The 26069-nt window shown below is 51.3% G+C and overlaps 1 protein-coding gene across 1 annotated transcript in view; it reads right to left on the bottom strand.

The window, feature by feature from the left end:
• MCPH1 (microcephalin 1) overlaps positions 1 to 26069 on the bottom strand; it is a gene marked incomplete at its 3' end in the record, with an annotated part of 293369 nt that overhangs the window by 70416 nt on the left and 196884 nt on the right. The window contains 3 exon segments of the mRNA XM_082863622.1: positions 2847 to 2954; positions 3144 to 3258; positions 5379 to 5605. Of these exon segments, the coding sequence (XP_082719748.1) occupies positions 2847 to 2954; positions 3144 to 3258; positions 5379 to 5605 (450 nt within the window).

Here is a 26069-nt window from a genome sequence, read left to right on the forward strand (position 1 = left end):
GTGGGTGCACGAGTGAGGAGAAGGTGCGGTGACCGAGCTGCACGAGATCTGACTCTTTACAAACGCAGACTCTCGGCTGGGAGGTGGGCAACCAGGAACTCTGGGTCTGCAATTCACCACGTGGCTCTGGCCCAGGAATTCAGATTCCTCACTTTCCTCATCTCCAAAAGGAGTCGTTTCCTGTCGATCATCTCAGAATTCATTTCGAGCAGCTTCACTCTGATAGGGCTGCCATCACCAAACACTGCCCATCGTGTGGCTTGAACAACAGACATTATTTTCTCACGGTCGTCAGCCGGGTGGGTTTCTCCCGAGGCCTCGCTCCTTCTCTGTCCTCACGAGCTCTTTCCTCTGTGCGCACATCCCTAGTGTCTCTTCCCCTTATAAGGTCATCGGTCCACATAGATCAGGGCCACACTTAGGACCTCATTCCGCTTTAGTCACCTCTTTAGGGGCCTTGTCTCCACACACAGTCGCAGCCTAAGGTGTGGGATTTAGGACTTCAGCACAGGACTCTGTGGGGACCAGCTCAGTCCACAGCATGAGCTCCATCACTTAGGCAGTTAGCGATGAACACCGTAAACCTAACATGCAACAACAGCGCAAACCTGGAACACAGACGAGATGCTCCTCGGATCCCTGACGGTGTCTCCGTGATCAGGAAACCCTAGGGCCTGGGGCTGTAACAAACGCCCTGTTCAGAGCGCGTGGGTCTGAGCCAGTCTCGTGTCAGCCCTCAGTGGAGACGGCCATCCTGCCAGTGTGCACGAGGCCCACGCGCTATCAGCGATTTTTCCCTGAGAACACTGACATGGGGAGACATTCAAATCAAATGCTTTTTTATAAGTTATAAGAAAGTCATGCCGAGGCAAGACTTCTTTTTTTTTTTTTGGCAAGGCTGTTGAGACTATTACATTATGTTCCCACAATAGTATAAAATGTATGTTTTATCACTTGAATGTAGCCCAGACAATAAAAGGGCGCCCGAGACTGGAAACGTGCCTATGAGAAAGGCCAAACCAACCTGCAGTGATAAGACCAGTGGGGATAAAAAGAGTGAAAAGTGGTTACAGCTCAGGCCGCTGACCTGCAATGGATGCCCATGGGCCCCGCCACGCCAGCGGGTACCTCAGACCCCAGGGTCTTCGTCTCTTAATGTGTAAGATGGGAACTATACTCTGTGGGCGTGCGGAGGAAACCAGAGTACTGGAAAGTGCTTCAAAACATAATACGTCTTTACCAACATCAGGTAAAGGTGACATTTTTCTTCCTGCTGCCGGAAATCTGACTTTTGTTTTCCCGTGTATTTTCATACATATTCAAGTGCCACAAGTGTGGTCTTTCTTAAAAATCCCCATTCCTCCTCCTGGGTGAATGATTCATCAAGAATCTTGGCCTAAGTATGCTGCTGTTTCAGGGAAAACAGACTCTGGGGAATGACTTGGGAACACAATCGGGACTGGTCCAGTGGCTTCGTCAGAAGGCAGCTCGGTGTGTGTGAGCTTCTGCTCGGAGCCAGTGAGTAAGACGTGGCTTAAGTTTCACGTGTGGAGCCCTAGTGGGAGACTTCTTAAGTTCACACCGTTCTAGGCCAGCAACACCAGGCGGTAGGATGATCATTTAACAGTTTTTAAAAAAATATTCAAAAACATTGGGTCATTGTTTTTAAGATACAGTGAAGGGATAAAAGTTTTATCGGACAGATTACAGTGCTAGGACGTCAAAGGTCCTGGGGAAAGTGTCCACATCTGCCCCCGCCAAGGGGGAGTTTCTAATGGCCAAAAAAGTCTCCTCCTTGCCTATCCCCTGTGACTCTATTAGGTCTGCAAAAACAAAGACCCCATAAAATATAGGAATAAGTGTAAAGGTACTAAAAAATCCTAGAACCTGGGCTTCCCTGGTGGCGCAGTGGTTGAGAGTCTGCCTGCCGATGCAGGGGACACGGGTTCGTGCCCCGGTCCGGGAGGATCCCACATGCCGCGGAGCGGCTGGGCCTGTGAGCCATGGCCGCTGAGCCTGCGCGTCCGGAGCCTGTGCTCCACACGGGAGAAGCCACAACAGTGAGAGGCCCGCGTACCGCAAAAAAAAAAACAAAAAAAAAACACCTAGAACCTTTATTTTGGAAGGTAAATTACAAATCTGAAAGTGGGCACACCAAGCTACGTTCAAGATTTTAAAAACAGTTTGAATAAAATAATGAGCTCTCAGGGATTCGACCTCACACGGCACCTGATATTCTAGTTGGAACAACTCTAGTTGATAAATTCTGAGTACTGCTTTTCATAAGCTATCACAAAATGACTTTTAAACTGGTGCTTTAACACGGTTTTAATTTTAATTTAAAAGTGGTTTTATTGGTCATTTTAATTTCACATTTTGACAATAAAATATTCTCTGGAAGTATCTGTACTGAAAGCTAATGGGAAGGATAAAAGTCTCCAAGAGAGACAATGCTGCTTTGGCAAAAGGTCAGGAACGATTTTTTACGTGTCGGTGGGTCCCGTTGCCCGGCGGTCCTGGACACTGCCCCCTGCAGATGGGAGAGATTTTGCACCCCCGTGTTGTCTCCTCCGATCATCGTGTTTACTACTCTGTCTCGTACACGAGGTAAGTAAAATTAGGTCCAGAGAGACCCAGGTGACTTGGGTCTGGTCAGAGAACAAGCTAGTGGCAGAAAAGGTGATGCCCTAGATTGTGTGTTGTGTAGGTCTGTGCATATGTGTAGAGACAGAAAAATGAATTCTCCTTCATCTGCAGAAAGCTGGAGCTATTGTATCATACTTCCGTTCAGAAAGAGATGCATATAAACTAAAAGAACATGTATTTTTCAAGTATTTAACACTCACGCGACAAGGCTGGGGAGGACCCAGTGCAGACGGGGCCTCGGGACTGATGTTAATTACAGGTGAGGACTTCACCATGCCGAGAGCCGAGGATTCCAGGACACACAGTACCTGGGAGTTGCCAAGGGCACACGTAGATGGTGCGATCAATGAGAAACAGGACATGAATTATGGGAGGGGAAAGAAACAAAAACCTAGGTCCGCAGTTCCAGCTCTGAGACTCAAAGAACTCCAAAGGGCCCTGTGGAAAATTACACCCTGGGCTTCAAGCAGGTAGACATTCACCTCCTGAAAACCCACCATCGGGGGGTCAAGTGGCCAAACCCCAGGAGGAACCAGGCAGACAGCTGACTTGTGCACAATCCAGGCACAGAAGTGCACCAGGGCCAGGAAGGGGCCGGCTGAGGTCCCCAACCTGGAAATAAGAGGAGTGCAGACCTAGGCTTCGGCCCTCTGCACGGTGCACGATTGCAGACTTTGGAAAGACTCGTTGTTGATGTGGGCTGTTGATATCAATCCTGTGCACAGTTCTGTTAGCTGAATGAGGCTCTTTTTTTTTTTTTTTTTTTTTGCGGTACGTGGGCCTCTCACTGTTGTGGCCTCTCCCGTTGCGGAGCACAGGCTCCGGAAGCGCAGGCTCAGCGGCCATGGCTCACGGTCCCAGCCGCTCCGCGGCATGTGGGATCTTCCCAGACCGGGGCACGAACCCGTGTCCCCTGCATCGGCGAGTGGACTCTCAACCACTGCGCCGCCAGGGAAGCCTGAGGCTCCTTTTTTAAAGCACAATTCTGGTCTCTAGTCGGTGTCATTTTGATACATGCACTTTTCTAAAAACCAAAACCAGAACTTCTGTTTCAGAACACTGGATGTTTTGAGGGCTATATTCTTGGCATTTAGAAAAGAGTAAACAGCCTCTCTTGGCTTCTGGACTGTAGCTGAAACCATAGGTATTTTGAAATTAGTTTCCAGGCAAAGAATAAATTACTCTGCACCAGAAAGTAAAAGATGACTTTTGATTGTCATACTTTAAAAATATATCAAAGGCTGACCAACAGTCACTTAAAAGATATTCATAAAATGTGGTTATTATAAACGAATGCAACCTGGACAAACATGGTCTCTGCTAACGTGTCAAAGGATAATGTCTAGGAAGGGGTGAGAAAAGCCAGAAGTTTGGGATTTAGAGGCAAGGAAAGCAAATAGGAAGATTGAAAAAGAAACCTAGGCAGAGAGAGAGAGCGAGCACACTTAAGACGTAAGGATCTTGGCCAAAAGTGCTGAAACAGGGCTCATTCAATGTCATGGCTTGAACTATGTCCCCCAAAGGCCACAGGTTGAAGCCCGAACCCCCGGGACCTCAGAATGGGACTGTGTTTGGGAAAAGGGCCTTTAAAGAGCTACTTAAATTGAGGTCATGAGGGTGGGCCCTAATCCAGTGACTGATGTCCTTATAAGAGGAGATGGGGACACGCAGGGAAGGCCACGTGAAGACACGGGGAGAGACGGCTCCCTGCAAGCAGGAGCGACGCCTCGGAGAAAGCAGCCCCGAGGACACTTTGATCTCAGACGCCTGGTCCCCGGGGCTGAGAATACCTCGCTGCTGTCTCAGCCCCGTGCTCTGTGGTGCCGTACCGCAGCCAGGCCGACTAGTACGTTCATCCAAACCCAGTGGAGCCCCAAGTTCACCTCACCATGCTCGACTACATCACATACGCTGCCCGAGGCCGCCTCCCCTGGGCCCCTGCAGCCCCCAGAGCTGGGGTAACAGACGAAGCCCCTTGTTGCTGGTGTCAGCCTCCAGCCTCCCAGGAATCGGGGCTCATCTGGCACTACCTCCTCCCCTGCCGGCTCGAGGGGGGTGTTTTGCCCAACGTAGCAGAATCGACGCCAGACACCCACGTCACATTCACACAACACTTGCTTTTAGAAATAAAAGCCCCAGTCCTTTTGTGCTAAAACGTACCACTTGGAGCACACGGACAAACGAGTATCAGGACAAGTGCCTGAAAGGGAGGGACAGTGGCGGGTCCTGGCAGCCGGCGCTGGCCGAGACCCCAGACGCAGAGCGAGGCAGTCACGCAGTGGGAGGGCCCAGGAGCTGGGGGCGGCCAGGCTGGTGCCGTGGCCTCACGGCTGGGGCAGCTCAGGGTCTAGTGGGTCTTTCACACGAGCCGGGAGATCAAGTGGCACAATTCTAATAGGATTTCCTTCGTCCCCGCGAACTGCACCTGGGCTGACAGTAAAAAGCAGGAATGTCTAGGTGGGCTTGTAACAGCTGAAAGTCACAGGAGTGTTTTTCTCTTTTTACAGGACTCTGTTAAGGCAGATACGTGGACACTGAGATATCCGGCAGAGGCCCCCAGGCTGCGTGCAAGGGGGCATGGGCCCGAGGCTCCCCTCTGAAACCTGGTCCAGTGGCCAGGCTCTGAAGGGGACCCCCAATGGCTACTGCAATCACGAGGCACCTCCCTGTTACCCCCGAGCCCGCCCAGGACACAGCGTCGTCTTGTGCATGGGTTCCTACCTAAGATCCACCTTTCCGACAGGTACGTGACTGTCGCCGCCTTCTTTCTTGGGACGGGTCCGATGAAGATGCTGGCCTGGCGAGGGATGTGCGTGACCCAAACCCCGCACGGCACGACCAGCTCCCCCAGCTTGGCTCTGAGCAGGCCACTGGCCGGGGTAATGAACGTGGTCGGCTGATTGGCAAACAGGGCTCCCCGGTACCGCCTGGTGGACGAGAGGCGCTCCTGGCGGCAGAACTGGGGGCAAAGGCGGGGGGAGGGTTACTCCCAACCAATTCATTGTTCTCAACAGGCCGACTGCAAGGCTCACGTCCTTTTTCAGAAAAAGAACAAACTGAAGGTGAGGTTGCACACACTCAGTGAATTCTGAGGATCCAGGGGAGATGATGCCATTTAATGATAACGACGGATAATAAGCAGTGACGTTTCCTGGAGCAGCCTACAGGCAAAACTCCAAGCAAACAAATTTATAGGCAAAAAAAAAAAAAAAAAAATGTTGAGGCCTTTGAATTACTACAAATTCTAAACCAAATTATTGAAAAGTAATCAACTGTTCAACTGAGGGAGGAGAACGGCCTCTGCATTCTGAGTAACCCAGAGGAATGTGGAGGCAGGAGCCTTGCGGGACACAAGTGCCCTCGGCACCGGGACAGCATCCTTCGTCCCGGGCTCAGGGTTCCCGGAGCAAGTGACGCCACAGCCCCGAATGGCTGTAAATGCAGCCTCATGGGGTCAAGGGTGTAAATGGCAAAGCACAGAGCAGAAGTCCTAGCTGTGCCCTGCTAGGCCAGGTCGGGGAGGGGTGCGTCCTGATGGAGGGGGGAGATGATGGGACGGGGTTCCGAGACGGGGGCCTTGAACTGCCCGCCCTTCTGTGCTGATAAAGTCACGTCGGCCGGCTGGCCAGAGGCACAGTGGGGAGGCCCCGCTGTGCTACACGCTCCTGTCACTAACTCCAGGTTCATAAAGACTTCTCTATGTGCAAATGCCCTCTGGGATATGTTGACGGTTATCTGGCATCCACATCTGAGTGCTTTAACCCGCATGTTTCCCTGACGACAGAACTGAACATCTGAGATCAGCAGCTCAGAGAAATTAAGGACTTTGACGGGAGGTCTGTGGGAAAAGAGATGAAGGGGTGCCTCTCAGAGGAGGGGCCCGGGTGGGCGGGTGAGGGAGCGCCCGTTACCCAGAGGACAGTGGGTGGCTAGTACGGGAGAGGGGCTGACCCCGGGGTGGGCAGGCAGCGAAGAAGGTGTTCCTCAGTCCTCCACTCTGACAAAGTCTGAGAAAGAAGAAATTGTCCCCCTACTAGGTTTTCATGCTCCTTTCCTTTTGAAGAAGACGATCCTACTGTAACAGCGACATCAGCAACAACAAAACCCCCCCAAGACCCCACTGCAACATCAGTGGAACTGATTTGATAAACAAGGCCGTGGATTCATTCTCTTTTCTCACCCCAGCCTTGAATTTTGCCATAAGCTTTGATACACTTCACAGCTTCCCTTCGACTTGGGTACCTCACAGGACAAATGACCATTCTCCCCGTGGGGTACCTTCGTTCACGCTGTCACTTACTCCCAACATCCCTGAGACGCAGGGAGTGGAAAGGGTCATTCCTTTAATTTTTGCAGATGAAGACACTGAGGCAGAAGAGATTTGCTTTGGTTCAACGTGACTCGAGCTGCAAGGAAAAACCCACCATCCGTAAACTCAGTGAATCACTGGGCCACCCTGCCCTGAAGCTGGGGATCAAGAATCTTACTAAAGTTGGATGTAGTCACACGTCCTAAAAAGTAGTTGCAGAGGTTGATAACTGAAACAATACCGAAAGGAATACAGTAAGCTGAGCGTCCCTGGGCTTTCTGTTACTCAAATCCACTCCTGTCTTTTCTTCCTTAACGGCAAGGCATGGTGGTTTTTTGGGTGCTGACCTCTGCAGGGCCATGTGTTCAAGATAGGGGTCCCTTCCCAGCCCAAGGGGAAGACTCAGGCTGGGTCCAAGCCAACCACAGGGATCCCCTTTCCCTTTCGAAGGACAGGGTCAAGCGTGGGCTGGACCCATCCCGGCCAGTGGGACCTGAGAGTGAGCCTGCTGGGGGCAGTTTTTCCTCACCTACTAACATAAGCAACTTTGTCCTGTCGACAAAGGACACCCAGAATTCCTGAAGCCACCCGAGGACCCTGGACACCCTGAGAACAAGCAAGTGGGAAGAGGGGAAGCCCTGGATCCCAGGTAACAAATGCTTCTAAGCCACTGGCCTGACCAAACTGGGAACTGTCCTCCTCTTGTCCTTTTAATGTCAGGAAAAAAAAAAAATCTTCATTTTTAAGCTACTCTTCGTTGAGGTTTTTGTTTGCAGAAGCCCAAGCAACCGAATGCTGCAGTTCTCATGACCCTGCCCCTTACCAGAGGTGAGAGTTTGCTGTATATTTTTCTAAATTCTGTACAACACACATATACGTGGGATACAGTTTTTCTTGATCAAGGATGTATCTTGGTACACAGAAGAGCAGTAACTCAAACCTGTTTTTAACCCAGCAGAAAGGACGTAAGTGAGCCTTTCTCATGTTGAGAATGAGCCTTCGGAAGCTAAGTTGATGCTTCCTTCTTCTCCCGCCCACATTTATTGAACACTTACTCTCTACCAGGCACGTGCAAAGTGCCAGGAAGCAAAGCTGATTGAGATGCAGTCCCTGACTTCAGTTTAAAGCACGTACTGCAAAAGTCAATAAATGAAAACGCTTCCCTTTATTTATTTATTCAGCTTGCAATCAGAGGAAGTAAAGAATTACAAGGATCTGATTCTTCACTCAAAATAATTGAGACTAGGTGCGTGCTGACTTTCCGAGCCTAAGTAAAATAATTTCTGGGGAAGTTTAATCAAGATTTAGTTTACTTAAAATTAAATTTAGGAATTTATCCTCCAAATACACTCCCCGATGTATGTAAGGACATGTGTGTAGAGGAGTTCATTGCCACAGAAACAGCGATGATTGGCAGGTTTTTTATAAATATAATAGGACACCTGATTCTTCTTACTGCTGAGTTTTAGTTAAAACCTTCCGCTTACTGAAATGAGTTGAAGTATGGGATACTCCCCCAATACTCCCTTTACTATCCTCAGTCCCCGTGCTTTTGCTTCCTGGGTCCTAGTGACTGATGGGCCTCAGATGTACCAGTGCAGCCTTACCCTGGAGCCCAGGCTCTGCTCTGGAGGCACAGATCATAAAACTGCTTTGCTACTGCCCTTGACGTTGCCTTAAGGGTTCTGACTGCGGCAGTCAACTTTGCTGTCTAGCAAAGCATCATTCTGTCCCACGGGTACGTTGTAAACACTGAGAATTGTGAGGCTGCAAGCAGCCCAGGTTAACAGAGTGGCCGAGGGAGCTCGACATGCCCTCTGACACGTACCTCCATCCAGCTTCCCCTCGACAGGCCTGCTTTCACTGCAGGCCTTTTGGTACAACAATTCATGGCCATTTGCTCTAAACCCTAATTTCATTTCAAACTTTTCGACACACATACACCTGCCACCAACTGCCAGGAAAAGGAGTCTGGGCGGGGCATGTGGGCATTATTACAGGGTGGTGGAGGGTGGTGTGTTACTGTTTCCCTCTGAGGTGACCTCAGAAACCAGGTTTATCCATGTGGACTTAGAAGGTTCTGGCTAACAATGATTAAAAGACAAGTTAAAAAAATCATAACTCACATCACTGTAAAAGGAACATTTAAGATGTGTTCATTTTATTTAACTCTGACAGACGCTATACTGGTTCAAAGGAGAAACAGGTAACACATTTATAGATTAGAAATACTGAAATGAAGTTGCACATGGACCAAAATATTGGCTTTTCCGTGGGGTAGGGGGATATTCCCTTCACCAGACAGATTTCACTTCTAGCCCACAGACAAGAATCGTGTGCACTGACAGTAGGTCTTTACGGCCTAGGGTTGTGAAACAGCTCAGAGGCAATGAAAGCTGGAAGCAGATAACCTGGGGATGGTGTGGGGTGCGTGGGCTATGAAGTGTAGTTTTCCAGTGAGGCGCAACTTTTTCCCCACAGAGCCCAGGATGCTTGTTTACCAAAGGAGATCATGGAAGAGAGGAGGATTCAGTGGAATTTACCGACAGCTCTGGGCTGAAGGAGCCTCCAAAATGGCAGGCCAGGCCAGTCGTCTGGGGGAAGCTGGGGTGCAGCTCCCACTCTTCTCTGTGAATGGTGGCGTAAGATGATCATCACGCAGATGTGTATGTGGATGCATGTGTACCTACATGACAAGGAGGCAGCCGGAAGGAGGCAGAAATCTCTCTCTGTCATGAGATCTTCGTTTGAACCCTTGGTTGTAGAGGATCAGTAACTACTGAAGGGTCTCAGTTAAGGCCAAAGAGCCACTGGCTCTGCTTTATAAAACGTGGCCTTTGCATTTGTGCCTTCATTAAAAAAGCTACACTGACTTAACAGGTTAGCTCAGAACCTTCCAGCCTCTTCTCACAGAAGTCAGTCAAGGGGGACCACACTGTTTACAGAGCAAAGCTGAGGGGAACCGCCCCCTGCCAGCCCTGTGCTTCTAGCTTCAGTGACCCCCGGGTATTCGGCCCCGACCCAGACGTTTCCCCACCCTGAAGCCCAAACAGGGGAGGGTGTTGACGGTTCATTTACTCCGGACGTGGGTGTTAGAGTTCACTAGCGATTCTGCTTTTCCCTCTGGGTAGAGCGCACCTTGAGTGTTAGTTTCCGCAGGTAGTTTTGAGCCGTATGGGGAAAAGGAGGTACACATCCTTCACTGTGGAATTCTCATGGCAAACTATTTCCCGTGTTTGGGACCCGCAGCTCAGGGAGGTTGGCTTCTTCTGTTTTGCCTGAGATCACACACCACAGAATTGAGGGGTCAGGCCCCAAAGCCCTGGCCCTTCCCAGAACTTCACATGATCTCTGCTCCTTGTGGCAACAGAGGGACAGGAATACCCATCTGTGAAATGACGCCACATCTCTTCAGAGCTAAGACGCACTCTCCCACATTTTAGCAACCATAACCTAAGGACGGGGCTGACACCGCACCATGGGGTGTGGTTCCGATTGGCCAAATATACCACAGAACTCTCTAATTTGTGCCTTGGTGTTTTTCAATTCCCTGTGCTTAGGGTGGTTATACAAATCTATGTATGTTAAAACTTATCTGTACACCAAAAAGCCTCAATTTTTACGGTTAACTTAAAAGACAGAATAACAGTTAAGAAGTATACTTTTTTAGCATTGTTTGTCTACAGCACATTTTTCTTTCAAGGACGGTTTAAGTGCTTCGTCTGTGGAGGCTTTTCTGAAGGGCACTGCTCTAAAATCCTATCAAGTGCAGACTGGTCCACTGAACTGGAACTCAGCACGTACCAGTGGCCATAATCCAGTGGTGCAGAGAGGCCAGGCTCGCAGTGACGACAGTCGATAGGGCATCTGTAGCTGCTGTGGCTGCGGAGGTTTCGAGGGAGAGAAAATGCGTGACTGATGTGATGGTTAACGTGTCAGCTTGGCGGGGGCTCAGCGATGCCCAGAGGGCTGGTGAAACATGATTTCTGGGTGTGTATGTGAGGATGTCTCTGAAACTTCCAAGCCTTAAACGGTCTAAATAGAACAAAAAGGCAAGGGAAGGGCGAATTTGTTTTCTCTGCTTGAGCTGGGCCATCGGAGCTCCTGGCATTGGGCCTTTGGACCTGGGCTGAACCTTCCTGGTTCTCCGGGCTGCAGACAGCAGGTCCTGCGAGTTCTCAGCCCCCGGAATCATGCGAGCCCATTCCTATAATCCATCTCCTCCTGCATGTCTCCGTGTGTGTATCTGTCACTCGAGAACCCTTGTGAACACAGCTGAGTCAAGGAGGAGTGGGGCGGGCCAGGCAGAAGGATGCCTGCTGGAGGAGACGCGTCACATGCGAGGGTGATTCTGGGATCTTTTCCTTCATACTTTTCAATAATAAAAAGGTGACCACGTAGTTAAGAGAGCTGAAGATGCCCACCCCAGAAGACGTGGCTCACCCACTCCCACGGAGCACACGCAGTGCCTGGCCCTGTCGCAGGGTCCAGGTAGGAGGCTGATCCGGTGAAGTGTCCCCTCGGTGTGAGGACAGCTGCACCCGTGTCCCACGTGGCCTTGCACTTCATTGCTGAGCCCAGAGATGCACATGAGAGGGCCCGGGAGGAGAGAGGGGTCAGAGCCAGGCCACGAGCCACGGTGGACGCTTTAGCTCAGCTGGGTACCTTCTGGCTGGGGGGCTGTCACAGAAGACAGCAGGGACCGCGAGTGCCGGGAAGGATCCTGGAGATGGCCTCAGCCACGGCTCAGCTCGCCTTCACAGACGAGGAACCCGAGGCCCAGGAGACGAAGTTCCTTGTCTGACGTCACAGCAGCGCTTGCCTGCACTGCCTAAGGTACAAAACCCTGGAACCGCTGCCCGCTACCCTACAGTCAGGGCTGGGTCCATGACGTAACCTGTTTATTCGTTTGTCTGACTGTCAGGCTACGTTACCAGGATACAGCAACGTAAGGACACAGTGTCTGCTTCCCCAGGACTTCCTAGAAATCACAGCAGGACAGGACACGTCACCTCACGGGATGGGAAACGAGAGCCGGGCAGGCTTCCCGGAGGCGGCATGTGATTTGGAGATGGGACAGGAGGATATTCGCTCAGGGAGGGGCGTGTGGGGCAGCGGTGTCTGGGCTCGCACACGCTGGCACGAACAGCTCCAGATCACTGGGGGGTGAAGCGCACGGGACCAAGGGCCTGGTGGGGGACCACCGTGAGAAAAGCTCACTGTTAAAAGCCTGTAAGTCTGTACCGAGGTGAGGAGGCTGAGTAAGCAGGCACCAGACGGATCGTGATTCTACTGCATGACGTACGGTTCACCGGGAGCCACGAGAACCGCGGGCACATCAGGGCACGAAATCCAGATGTTAGGAAGATCATGCTGCAGACGGTACAGAGGGGCTGAGATCAGAGACAGACGACGCCAAGGAAAGGACGGCAGTGATTTCAGCAAGAAATGAAGTCAGGCAGGGCACGGGGAGTGGGAAGGGCATGGATTCTAGATGCAATGAACCTGTTTCAAGCTTCCTATTACTATGTGGGATTAACAGACCCATGCAGGCGTTTGTAGGGGTGCTCAGCTGTTGAGGTTCTAAAGGTTCCAATAAATAATGCCCCTCTTTCCCCCCACCCCAGGTTCAATACCAGCCGGGAGACAGACACAGGTGTCTAACAGAGATCAAACCCACTTTCATCATTCATAAAGCCGGCTGGACACCTGGGCCTTAGACCTGCGGTGCGGTGAGTTTGCTGGCCCTGCCCAGAAGGAGGTACCCACAGGGCCGCAGCTGGCACTGGACCAACTGCAGGGGCTGTCAGCGTGCCCCGCTCCTCTCTGCAAACCCTGCAGTGTGAGAAGCTGGTCTTCCTCTCCTGGGGGTCGGGGGGGGGGGGCAGAGAAGGGGAGGCGGCAAGAGACCATGGGAACACATGGGGCTCCTCTCTGACACCCACCCAGAAGGCAAATCTCTGAAACAGTGACTTGAGTGGCTCTCACTGTAACTCCCCCAGGCAGTTGGCCCCAGTGAAACCGCTAGCTCTGGAGGATACATCTCAGAAAACAGATCCTAGTGCTGTTTCAAAGTAGAAAAAGGTAGACCCAAAGGCAACCATTTGGAAACACAAAATATAGTTAGAAGTTTCACCTCCTAAAAATGTCACTGCCAGGCTTCCCTGGTGGTGCAGTGGTTGAGAACCTGCCTGCCAATGCAGGGGACACAGGTTCGAGCCCTGGTCTGGGAAGTTCCCACATGCTGCGGAGCAACTAAGCCCATGCGCCACAGCTACTGAAGCCCACATGTCTAGAGCCCGTGCTCCGCAACAAGAGAAGCCATCGCAGTGAGAAGCCTGTGCACCGCAACGAAGACCCAATGCAGACAAAAATAAAAATTAAAAAAAATAAAAATGTCAGTGCCTACACTTGACCACATTAGGGGGACTGACTAGATCACAGGGAAAGTGAGCTGCCTGTGCCTGAGAAAGACCAACTGATGTCTGTCTGTGGTCCTGGGAAATTTTTACAAAGCCGAAGAAACAAACGGAACACACCTTTAACAATTCTGATATTTGCCTAAATCCCATAAAGACAAGGTCTTCAAATGAGGAAACATGATGATCCCTAAAATGCTTAAGTTCCCACAATTTTCCATGTAAACCTGTCCTCTCTGCAGCTTCCAGACCCCCCCCCCCCCCAGCTCGGAACCTCTCACTTCTGACCTTTTGTTTCCGGGCTCCCTGTTACCTCCATGACCTCTCCTGTCCTCTCAGTTCCTAGGACCCCTCTTTCCTGGTGACCTTGTCCACAGCCCCTCACCCGAGCCTCAGCTGCAGACTCTCCTCCCTCCCAGGCGCATGCCCCTGTCCTTCCGGCAGCCACTGCCTTCTCACGGTCACCCCCGTGGTGCCCTCTGCCCCCCGACCCAAGGCTTAACGTCCGTGGTCAGTGGCTGTAATTATCCCCTATGACGCCAGCCTTCACCCCCAAACGCGGTCAAAGCACAGCCCTGGTTAAACCCAGCTGCCAGCTGACCCTGCCCTGCAGCGGCGTAGCTGGAGGACAGCCACCCCGGCGGAGTCCACGCCCGCCCCTAAATGCAGCCGGATGCTGCTGTCCCTCCCCACACCCCCACCCCCGCCCCGTCCCTCTCCTGGCCGGCTGCGTGCACACCTCGGCCCTGCAGCCCGGGATGGGGACGTCATGCCGGACATCCGTGGCTTCCCTGCAGCACGTGGTCCTGAGCGGATCCCGCGGCCCCTCCCAGGCCGAGGCCCCGCTCACTGTGGTCCTCCACGTCCCCGGCCCGTGTCTCTGCGCCCCCCCGCGGCGCGTGGCCCACACTGCCAGCCGTGAATCTGTCTCCTCCGCAGGCCCTCGTGCCGCTGGTGCCCCCGGCAGCTCTCCGCCGCACCTCGCGGGCGCCATCGGGACACACGCCCTGGGTTTCTGTCCGCTTCCCCGGCGGCTGCCGCCGCGCTGGGTGTCTGCCTCCTTCCCGACGCTCCACAGCAAGGGCCAGGCTCAGGGCTCGGTCCTTCTCCCCCCGCACTCACCCCACCCTCGGTGACTCGAGCAGCCGCCGCGCCGAGGGCGCCCCCGCTCCCCTGCAGACCCCAGGCCCGGCTGCCTTCTCTTCGGGGCCCCTGGACGCCGCAGACCCCGTCCCGGCCCCTCCTCCTCGCTCGGGCCTCCACCTGCGCCTTCTCCAGCTCAGCTTTGGCCGGTCCACCCTTCCAGGCACCCCGGCCGGAAGCGTGAGGTCGCCTTGACGCCTGCCACCTCCCATCGCGCGATCGGGACGCCTTCAAATACACGCGGACAAGGACGTTCTCGGTGCTGTGCGCTCTGCTCCAAGCCCGGCCAACGTCACCTCTTACCTGGACCAACGCCGCGGAGCTGGTCTCCCGGCTTCTAAGTCAGACTCGCTTTCCACGCCAGTTAGGGAAGCCAAACTTACCCCCCTGGGGGGAATCAGGGCAGCAGTGACCAGACAAAAAGGATTCCGAACAAGGGCAGCGCTCAGGGTGGGCGGGAGCCCGGAGAGAGTCCCAGCGGGTGGCAGGGCCTTCAGCCAGCCTGAAGGAGCAGGAAATGGAGAAGCACCGAGAGGAGACCGAGCATCCCAGGGGCGGGAAAGAGGGAGACACGGTGGGCAGGGGGGTGGGGCAGCGGAGCAGAGGCCGGGCCGGCAGAGGACGGGCAGGGGCTGCTAGAGCAGATCCTCAGCTGAGGGAGATGGGGGTCTAGGAGTCCAGAATAGAATCTGCAGAGGGTGCGTCAGAAAGGGCAGGTTCTTCTAAAAACAGCTACCATATGACCCAGCAATCCCACTACTGGGCATACACCCTGAGAAAACCATCATTCAAAAAGAGTCATGTACCACAATGTTCACTGCAGCTCTATTTACAACAGCCAGGACATGGAAGCAACCTAAGTGTCCATCGACAGATGAATGGATAAAGAAGATGTGGCGCATATATACAATGGAATATTACTCAGCCATAAAAAGGAACGAAACGGAGTTATTTGTAGTGAGGTCTAGAGACTGTCATACAGAGTGAAGTAAGTCAGAAAGAGAAAGACAAATACCATATGCTAACACATATATATGGAATCTAAAAAAAAAAAGTGGTTCTGACGAACCTAGGGGCAGGACAGGAATAAAGACGCAGACATAGAGAATGGACTTGAGGACACGGGGAGGGGGAAGGGTAAGCTGGGACGAAGTGAGAGAGTGGCATGGACATATATACACTACCAAACGTAAAATAGATAGCTAGTGGGAAGCAGCTGCATAGCACAGGGAGATCAGCTCGGTGCTTTGTGACCACCTAGAGGGGTGGGATAGGGAGGGTGGGAGGGAGACGCAAGAGAGAGGGGATATGGGGATATATGTATAGCTGATTCATTTTGTTATACAAAGTGTTATACTTTGTTATACACCAGAAACTAACGCAACATTGTAAAGCAATTATACTCCAATAAAGATGTTAAAAAAAAAAAGGGCAGGTTCTGATGTGGAAGGTGCAGAGTGGGTGAGGGTCTGGATGAAGCGTCACAGAGCAGAGAAGTCAGTGACTCTAAGGTAGATCTTAGGAGACAAGAACTATCGATCGCAGCGTGCAGAGGATCGCAGAGGAAAGGGGAGCTCCTGATTAATTCTCTAGTCGGGTGATCCTAAGGGCAGTGATTCCACTGGGAGAACTGGGCGGCACCGGGGAGCCGGCGGGAGGGTGAGGGCTCGGTTCTAGGTACGCGGAATCGGACGGGGTGGCGCGTCACCACGTCGGGGCATGGGAGGACGGTTCTGGAAGGTAGCTCACAACTGGAGAGCTGGTCCAGCAGCCACCTGAACGGCGGGGACAGCAGAGCCGCGAGGGGATGGGATCGTTTCCTGCTTTAGCTGGAAGTTCAGAAGTTTGAGGTTTGGATGTTGTAATTTGTAACACTGCTAGTGAAACACTTTTAAGGAGGACTAGAAAGGGTTTTTGTAAGGAAAACCCATGTCTCATGGTCTCAGATTTGGGGAACTGGGCTAAGAGATACCTTAAATGACCTCAGGAACATAAGAAATGGGTTCTGTTGATTCCAGGCCGGCGAGACCCACGCGGAAGCTGATAAAAATCCTTCCTTCGGCTGGAAATGGTCTTAGAGGGCTGTATTTTCTAAGCAGATGATGTTAGTTTTTTCTTTTTTATCATGAAGAAAGAAGAAAGTCTTAAACCAGGGAGCTGGAAAGAACGAAGGTAGGAGCTTTCCCCTCTCTGGTTAGTTTTGTCATCACTGAGAGGAATCTGATTTAAGGAAGATTATGGCTTTGGCCAAATGTTGAACTAGTAAGGCTGTAGAGACCAGCTAACTGCGTACCATGAGCCTTGACCCTAAACTCTGGGAGCGCTGGGACACAGAAGGTTTAGGGTACGTGAGGATAGTGTGTTCTAACCAGTAACCGAGAAGACGGTTTGAAAGGGTTAAGAAAAAGGTCAAAACCCGTGAATAAACACACCTAATTGTAATGAACAGTTTCTTAGTTTCATTTCACCAGGGCTAGCGTTCCCCAAAGCCCGTGACAGCAGAGCACAGAGCAGCCCTCGTTAGAGTAATTTTCCTGTAGGGTCTCGTATGTAGTTGTTCTGCCCTGTAATATATCTGCTTGTTTTACTATTAACATGTTTTAAATTACTTCTCAGTGAGTAAACGTAACAAACACGAGAAAGATGGGGCACAGGGCTCCGTGTAAAGAGCACAGTTGCAGTAACATCTACAAGTGGTACAGTTCTCAAAGCTGCCCACATTTACGATGAAAGACTCCAACACGAAAAGGATTATTCGAGTCCACCTTTTTCATCTGACTGGTAAGCAGAGCAAGGTAGGTGCACGGGACTGCATTTGAGTAAACTAAATGGGTGTGGAACGACGGGCCCAGGACCCTGATTCCCAGGTCCCCACTGGGGTGGCGCCCGGGCTGGGGGGGAGGAAGACGACGCGGATAAAACAAGGACACCCCCACCCCCACCCCCACCCCCGTCAGATCCTTCTCTGCCACCGAAGCCTGGACCCTGAGCTTCAGTCTGTGCAGCCTGGGCGACTTCAGGGCTGCCCGGGGGTGGGAACAGGAGCCCACGGCCATGGAGTTAAGGTGCTCAGAAGAGTGTCTGGCAGAAGATGCCTTCACCCTGGCTGGATTCTCAGCAGCTTTCGACACTTGGAGACATCCCCGCCCTGCTCTGAACCTCGCGTCATGTCCCCTTGGCCCTGGGACCCGTCACCCCTGGTTTTCTCCCTGGGCTCGTCCCCTGTCTGGGCTTGATCTCCCCACTGGGCCATTAGGTCCCGAGGACGGCTCACAGCCCAGGCGGTTAGAGCTCTCCTGGCAACAGACGGCCAGCGATTCACTTCTGTCCTCACTGCTGACCTTCCCTGAGCTCTGGGACCAGAGCAGCACCCCCACCCAACTCTCTCTCTGGATGACGTACAGGAGCTATACACTCCACACGTCAAACCTAACTTAACTCAGGTCTTCATTCCCCAGCCCGGTCCCATTAGATAACAGCTACCAGTTACTCAGAGCCTACTGTGCGCAGCCCCTCCAAGCGCTTGATGTGAATTAGCTCACTGAAGCCTTGCCACTGTTTCCAGTTCACAGATGAAAATAAGGTGCAGAGGGTACAGGGTCACACAATTAGGAAGTGAAGGAGCCTTGGAGTCTACCCCAGGCAAGCAGCGTTCGTGATAGTTACATCCCACGGCTTTCAGAACCTCAGGGGACGGAACCAGGAGCCGTCCTGGACCTCTCTCATCCCCTCACTTTCTGCATCCAGCTCATCACAAGCCTTGTGGGTTGTAGCATTCCAAGTCCAATCATTCATCTTCACCACCACCATGAGCATCCTAGTAGAGCTTCAATAATTTCTGTTCCAGGTGACTGAAACAGCCCACGAGCTGGGTCAGGCAGGCACCCCCGCATCCTTGTCACTCACCATTTTTCTTTTTTAAAACTGAGGTATTCAATGCATACAGTTAAGTCCACAAAGTACACTAATCTTAAGTCACAGCCTAGGTTTTTACGTACGCATCACCAAGGTGGTGGTCTCCAGGCCTCAGGGGGCTGCCCCGTGCCCACCGCAGAGAACTCTGCCCCTGCTGCCTCCACTGGCGTAACCTCTGTTCTGAGCCCTGTCATCACGGATGCTTCCCGTCTGCGACGCGGCCACAACAGTGGACGCATGTGGCGCACACTCTTTTGTTTCTGGCTTCTTTTGCTCAACACGCTGTGTACACACACACACACACACACACACACACACACACTCCCTCCTTCTCTCTCTCTCTCTCTCTCTCTCTCTCAAACCCTCCAACAGCTTCCCATTACTTGGAGCAAAACCCAAAACTCCTAAATGCTTTCCATGCACCAGCCCCTACTTCTACCTGCAGCTGAATCTCCACCCTCCGCCCCGCCTCTGTTCTGTCACACCAGTCTCCTGCCAGCCTCCTTCTGGCCACGGGGCCTTTAAACACGCTGCTCTGTCCTAAATGTCTTATAAATACTAACTTTTAGAACACATACAGATAGCCAACAGGCACATGAAAAGATGCTCAATGTCGCTAATTATTAGAGAAATGCAAATCAAAACTACAATGAGGTATCACCTCACACTGATCAGAATGGCCATCATTAAAAAGGCTACAAATCATAAATGCTGGAGAGGCTGTGGAGAAAAGGGAACCCTCCTACACTGCTGGTGGGAATGTAAATTGATACAGCCACTATGGAGAACAGTATGGGGGTTCCTTAAAAAACTAAAAATAGAGCTACCATATGACCCAGAAATCCCACTCCTGGGCTTCTATCTGGAGAAGACTCTAGTTTGAAAAGATACATGCACCCCAGTGTTCACTGTATCACTATTTACAATAGCCATGTAAATAGACATGGAAACAAGCTAAGTGTCCATCGACAGATGAATGGATAAAGAAGATGTGGTACATATACATAATGGAAAAGTAGCCATAAAAAAGAATGAAATAATGCCATTTGCAGCAACATGGATGGACCTAGAGATTATCATACTAAGTGAAGTCAGACAGAAAGACAAATACCATATGATATCACTTATATGTGGAATCTAAAAAAATGATACAAATGAACTTATTTACAAAACAGAAATAGACTCACAGTCGTAGAAAACAAACTTACGGTTACCAAAGGGGAAAGGGGGAGGATAAATTAGGGGGTTGGGATTAACATATACACACTACTATATATAAAACAGGTAAACCACAAGGACCTACTGTACAGCACAGGGAACTCTACTCAATATCTTGTAATAACCTGTAATAAGAAAAGAATCTAAAAAAGAATATATAACTGAATCACTTTGCTGTGCACCTGAAACTAATACAACATTGTAAATCAACTACAATAAAAAAAAACTTTCAATCCTCATAAAAATGTGATGAGGTAGATATTATTATTATTCCTCATTTTCTATACGAGAAACCGAAGACGTGGAGAGAAAGTAAGTTGCCTGGGGTCACAAAGCTAACAGGTATGGAGCTGCTGGACCATCCACCGGCCCTCGGGGCCACACTGCTCCCCCTCGAGCTCCCCCAGGGTGCGCGTCCGTGTCACTCCAGGCGAGGTGCCTGGCCCAGGGGAGGCTCTCAATGACCAGCTGCATGAATGAATGGGCGTCAGCTCTTACTTTCAGATGACACAGCCCAGGTACCTTGTAGCTTACTGGTGGCCATGCGTGTGTGTGTGTGTGTGTGTATACGTGTGTATAGGTACATGTGTATGTATTTATAATGCTGCAGGGGCACATTTTGTTTTTTTGTGTGAGATGCCACTTGGAAGCTGAAGCTATAAAACTAGCCACGAGGCGACAGCTTTGCTACGAACTCACTTCTATGGGACACATCCCCAGGCTCTGTTGCACAAGTCTGCGGACGTCTAACGTAACGCCTCTCCCATATAAGTCATCTTCCTTCCGTTCCTGTTTCTCTTACTCAGTCATTCAGTCTTAAGACTTCAGAACACCTCTGATTTCTCTCTCTACCTGCAACAACTCCTGTGTCACCTCCGTGCAGTGCCTGTCCCCGGAGGCCAAGGGACACGGGGAGGCCAGGGCAGGCCGGGCTCCAGGAAGAACCGGGGTTTAAGTGTCGGCTGCCAGTGAGGCTCTCGAGTGGCCTCGCGTGAGACCTGAAATCTCTGAAGTCTCAGCTTCTACAAGTGTAAACGGTCATCCTGTCTACCTAGCAGAAATGCTGGAAGGCAGGGTGAAAGTCGAGCCAGCACAACGTCTGGCTCCCAAGGAGCTGCTAACAAACGCCAGCTGTCGCTCTACCACCTTAGTTCAGGCCCTGCTTCCTCTCTGGATGGTGTGTCCCCGGGAGCAGGACGCCTAGGAGTTCGGTGGGCATAACTGGCCGGCTAGCGGTCCCGTTCGTGGAGATTAGGGAGGCAGCGGTTGTTCAAACGGACAACTGAGATATTAAATGGTAATCCACATTTGCTGAGCATTTACATACAGCACATTTGTTAAACTATTCCAGCTGTGTCCCGCAAAGCATCCCATTTTAATTGCTACAAAAATCCTGGGAGGCAGAGACCATCATTAGCCACATTCCACAGTCGGAAAACTGGGGTTCTGAGGAACGTGGCCAAGGTGCCGCGCCGGCAGGTGGAGGGACGGACATCCAAACCAGACGCGTCGTAACAGACACAGAGTCCTTCACTGCATGAATGCCCTTCGCCACACCATGTACTGCTTTAAATGACACCCCTGCACCACCCAGGGAGGACCAGCAACCTCGGAAGCCCAGAGTAGGGCCGTCGTTTCACACCCATCAGTCCTTGTGATAGGAATTATCTGAGGATGCTCAGGTCTTCTATTCTAGAGCCATCTTTGTCTTTCAGATAAGTCGGAAATCATGAAATTTCCCTAGTCCAACCTGGAGCTTGATTTCCTTGCTAACGTGGGATTGGGATTTACGAAGATCACACGCGGAGTCCCAGCTTCTCATCCCGAGGCCAGGTGACGTCTCTGTCCTTGCCCTTCTCACCGTCACACAGGAGCCTGAGAGAGTGCCTGGTACCCGACGGGCCCCGCACAGCGCGAGGGCGGGGCAGGGAGCTGGCCAGGGTGCCGCGAGGGAGACGGAGGCAACTGGGGCTCGGAGCCTGCGCTCCAAGAAAATCACAGCCCCCCCGGGGGGTTAGAACAAGATCCATGTCCTTAAGGAACCTCGCGTTGCCCAACGTGCTGAGCGCATGGCGGAGAACGCAGTCTGCACGTGAGACGGCTGCCACGCCCTGTGCACGCGATTCCCCATGTCTGACTGGGGACAGGTGCAGTTCCTATCGGTGGGGTGAGACGACCTGGTGGCTAGTCACCCTCACGTCTGCGTCGATTTGGGAGAAGTGGAAGCAGGCAGCTGTAACAGTCTGGCAACGGGGAGATCAGAGCACCACCAAGCAAGGAGACTGAAGACCAGTAAAAACGGCGCAAATGCCTTCAGGAATCCTTAGGGTTCTTGGCAGAAAAAGCCTCGGGCAGAAGCGTGTGTTGCCAGGCATGCAGTATGGTTTCTATAAATCTCCGTTGGTTTTTGAAATTTTAGCATTATTTTCTATCCTTTTCCAGCTTTACTGAGATATAACTGATACGCAATCAGCAGAGGTTTTCACACTACAATGTTTTAGAAAAACAGTTGAGAGAAATTCCGAAGAATTTAAACAAAAAAACCAAAACAAACAAACAAACAAACAAAAGAGAGACGAGGGTAGAGGAGAGGCATCTACAGTAACCCTTGGTGTTGGCGCACCTGGCCCTGGCAGAGACGGGTGACATCTCTCGGTTGTGAAACTCCCAGTAAACATAAAATCCGAAAAGATGAAAGGAAAGGCACACCCAGCGTGAAGCCTCCACTTTCCTAAGACATTTTCCTCAAATTCTCATTTTATGCAGACCGAGAAATAAAGTGCCCAAGGAGAATCACCCCAGCTTAGCTTTCCCCAAAGTCACACACGAATGAGCCTTCCTGCCTGCCCCTCACAACAACCCGTGGTTTAAGCAAAGGCAGAGGCATTTCCCCCTCACTTTTACTGAATTAAGACGACCGACACTGGAGCTCGGCGCATGCCAAACTTGGATTTTTTCAAAGCGTCATTTGAGTTTTAAAAGCTACATAAGTGATGGGAACATAATCGTCTAGGGAATCCACAACTAACTTTTTAAAAAGTCATAAATCTGGATTTCATGCCTCATAGTTTTCAACAACTGCAAGAAATAGGTCAAAGCTTGGAACACGGTGGGTTCTTTCCCTCCCGTGTCTGAGGGCTGGCTGCCCCGGGCCTGCTCCACACGCTTTAGTGGCGACCACATCGGCTTTCAAGCTGTACTTGGTTCTGAATTGCTTTTCATTGCTCTAACGCTCATTTAAAAGAAAAAAAATCATGATAAAATACACATGGAAATAACTCCTTGGCTTTGTAGAACTTCTTAATTTGATCCTTTAAAACTTGTCAGGTAGTTGGCAAGAAATTTGCAAACTTATAAAAACACTAGAGCAAGTCCATAGTGTAATTTAAAGTTGGGGGTTCTTGGCAAAATTTTGGAAAGGGCTGAAAAACCAACCCCGCGGGCAGGGCTCTGTAGGTCTTGATTGTACGGGGCAGTCTAACTCGGGCTGCGTGGTAGCATCACTTGGGGAGCTTTAAAATACTACTGCAAGGGCTTCACCCCATGGCAATCAGGTCAGAGCACCTGGCGGGTGGAGGCCTTGGCCTCAGGAAGTTTTAAAGCCCCCTGGGTGACTCTGGTGGGCTGCTGGGCTGAGACAGGATCATAACCCTGGTTCTTAAACTGGCCTGCATCCTACAGACCACCTGGGGAGTTTAAAAAATACCAGTGCCCGGGTCCCAATCCAGACATTCTGATTTCACTAAAGAGCTGTGGCCTGGGTAGCAGGAGTTGAAACCCCCCCCCAGGTGATCCTAATGGGTGAGAACCACCGTATTATAATCCCAGAGGCTCTGCAGAGCGGGCGGCTTCACCCTGGACGGGCCCGTGTGCAGTTCCAGCGGCCACAGGCCGAGAAGCATCTGTACTAAATGCGTAGCAAGTGGGCACTAGTCGCCCTACACTGATCCATCACTCAAAGAGGAATAAAATACGGTCCATGACTCAAAAAGCTTGAAAGAGGAGGGGGGAGAAATCCTGACATTAAATCAGTTCAGCCAGTGCGATGTCCATTCCAAGGCAAATCAGCACCCGCTCAGAGATGAGCTTCCTTCTGCCGAGCTCTGTCCTCCGCTCTCGCTGGGGTGTTCTCTCTGGGTCGTCCTTCCTCTCCTGCCCAGGCGTCCTCAGGCCCGGGAGCCAGGCTCTCTGCCGGCAGCAGGCACGGTCTGGGGCTGGTCGGTCAGGGGTCCAGGGCTCTGAGCTGCTGCCCCAGCCTGGCAGGTAGGCCCGCCCTCCCTGCAGCTCCGGCCAGCCCTCACCTCCTGGGACTGCCCGACCAGGGCTGGTATCCACCTGGCTGGCCCTCCTCGTCCAGAGCCCGGCCGAAGCCCAGCTTCTCGCGGGCATACTTGGTTGCTTCCCTGCCAAGCGCATCCTGGACGGGACCCAGCTTTGTGACATGGGCCTCCTGGTTTCCCATGGCTGTCAGTCCTTTTTTGGGGTTTGTTTTGGTCTCCACATTTTCTCCCCCCCGCCCCCGAGGTAGCTGCGTTCCATGCCGCCGCTCCCTGTGGGGACAGAAGAGGCGTTTGCTTCTGTCCCCTCCCTGGGGTTGACCATCACTGGCCGTCTGACTAGGGAAGTCCTCTAACTAGAGCACCATGGCGTTTTCATAGAAAGCGACCGTGGCACCTGAAGCAGGTCAGGTGTTTTAATGAAGCTTTTATTCGAAGCCATATTTTGGATTGAGATTTATGAAATGACCTACTGTGAATTTTATTTTTAGGTCAACTTATATACGCCATTCATTCTTAGTTCACTTTAAAATCCACTATTGTGAGTTTGCAGGTTTGAGCTGAGATGGATTTGTTTTCTCAAAAGGTCCCTTCCCCTCTTCTTTGAGGGTTGCTAGATGCTTTAGGTATTTTATTCCACATACAGATAAATGAAAGAACTTTGTCATTTGCAGGCTTCAAAAACCTATCTTTCCTTATGCTTACCATCAGGCATATTCTTCAGGGTATGAGAGAATATAGCAGCTTCCAGAATCTTGGACTGCTATTGGATTTAGCAATTTGTGGGCTGCCGACAGGCACCAGTGAACTTACCAAATATTTAAAACCTTGCTTACACATTTTTTCCTATTAAAATAAAACTTACCAATCTAGATTTATTTTTTTACAAAGCAAATTAACATTTTTTATTTTATGGAAACAATTTAATTCCCAATGCTTAAAAATGAAACACGACTTCTCTATATCCTTCGAATGACGGCACAGGCCAGTGTCCACAGACCCCTTCCCTTCCAAGACACAACGTGGAAGGCAAACGTCTCCCTTCAGAGGCCAGCAGGCGCGGTCCAGCTGCTCAGAGCATAAGAGGATTGTTTCAGAAGATACTAGGGGTTTGCTGCGTTACGCCGGGGGGTTTAAGCATTGTTCACATCTGTGATTTATTTGCTGCTGAGTCTCTGGTCAGAAATGCAACCCGGGCCGTAACATCTTTCTGATGATCTGCCTTGTTGTGTGGTTTCTGGGAACAAGTCACAGCAAAAGGCCAGGGGCCCCCTGCTCTTAAGTTTCAAAACAATTATCCCTGGGCTAAACAAGTTCTTCTTCAATGGATGTGAAGCCCCAATGGCGTAGGGGCCTAGGGAGGGAGGAGAAGAAGGGCAACTGAGAAACTCACAGGAAGGAGAGATCCCTTCAGGATGTCAACAGTTGGAAAAAGGGATAACAAATGTCCCAAACATGATGATGGTTCTAGATTTTAGGAGCCCAGGAAGAACGGGGGGCTGGGTGCCGGGAGGCCGGGCTTCCTTCTGGTTCTCTGCTCACAGCCAGCCGCAGGGTCATGATCCCGACGCTTCACCTGACCCTGCATTCCTTACAGGGGGGGCGTAAGCATGACAAGGAGTGATCGGCTTTCCAGGAAACAGCACAAGGGGCTGCAGCTGGTGGAACGACTTCTCCAGGCTTAGTTCTCACCTATAACGTGGGGCGATGGTGCCGGATAAGTTCCTAATTCTCTCTCGTGTGGCTGTTTTGGATTCGATGGTTCCTTCTGATCGACTTCTTTGCTGTTACTCCTTTGTACTTATAGCGACTCATTTCATCCCCCAGCTACTTCCAAAAGCTTCTACTGCACTTAAGTTCATAATTCTCAGAAGTTCTGTCCGGATTACAAAAATGTGCTGGGGAATTCAGGTGCTCACTGGAACGTTCCATCGTACTGTAACCCACTCAAGCTAATAGTCCTGGAGGTTTATTACAGAATTATTTTTTTTCCCTTAAATTCATCACTTGGGTACTGGAGTCCCTACACAGACCAGATTTGAACGGTCTTGTTTCTGGCTCCTCTTTCAAAGGCTTTGCTTTTGGCTAAAACACCGCGGGCTAGTGGGCGCACACATCCGCTGGCCTTGGGAAGAGCTGTCA

Source organism: Leucopleurus acutus, assembly GCF_964270905.1.
Source record: "Leucopleurus acutus genome assembly, chromosome: 21".
NCBI classification, from domain to species: domain Eukaryota; kingdom Metazoa; phylum Chordata; class Mammalia; order Artiodactyla; family Delphinidae; genus Leucopleurus; species Leucopleurus acutus.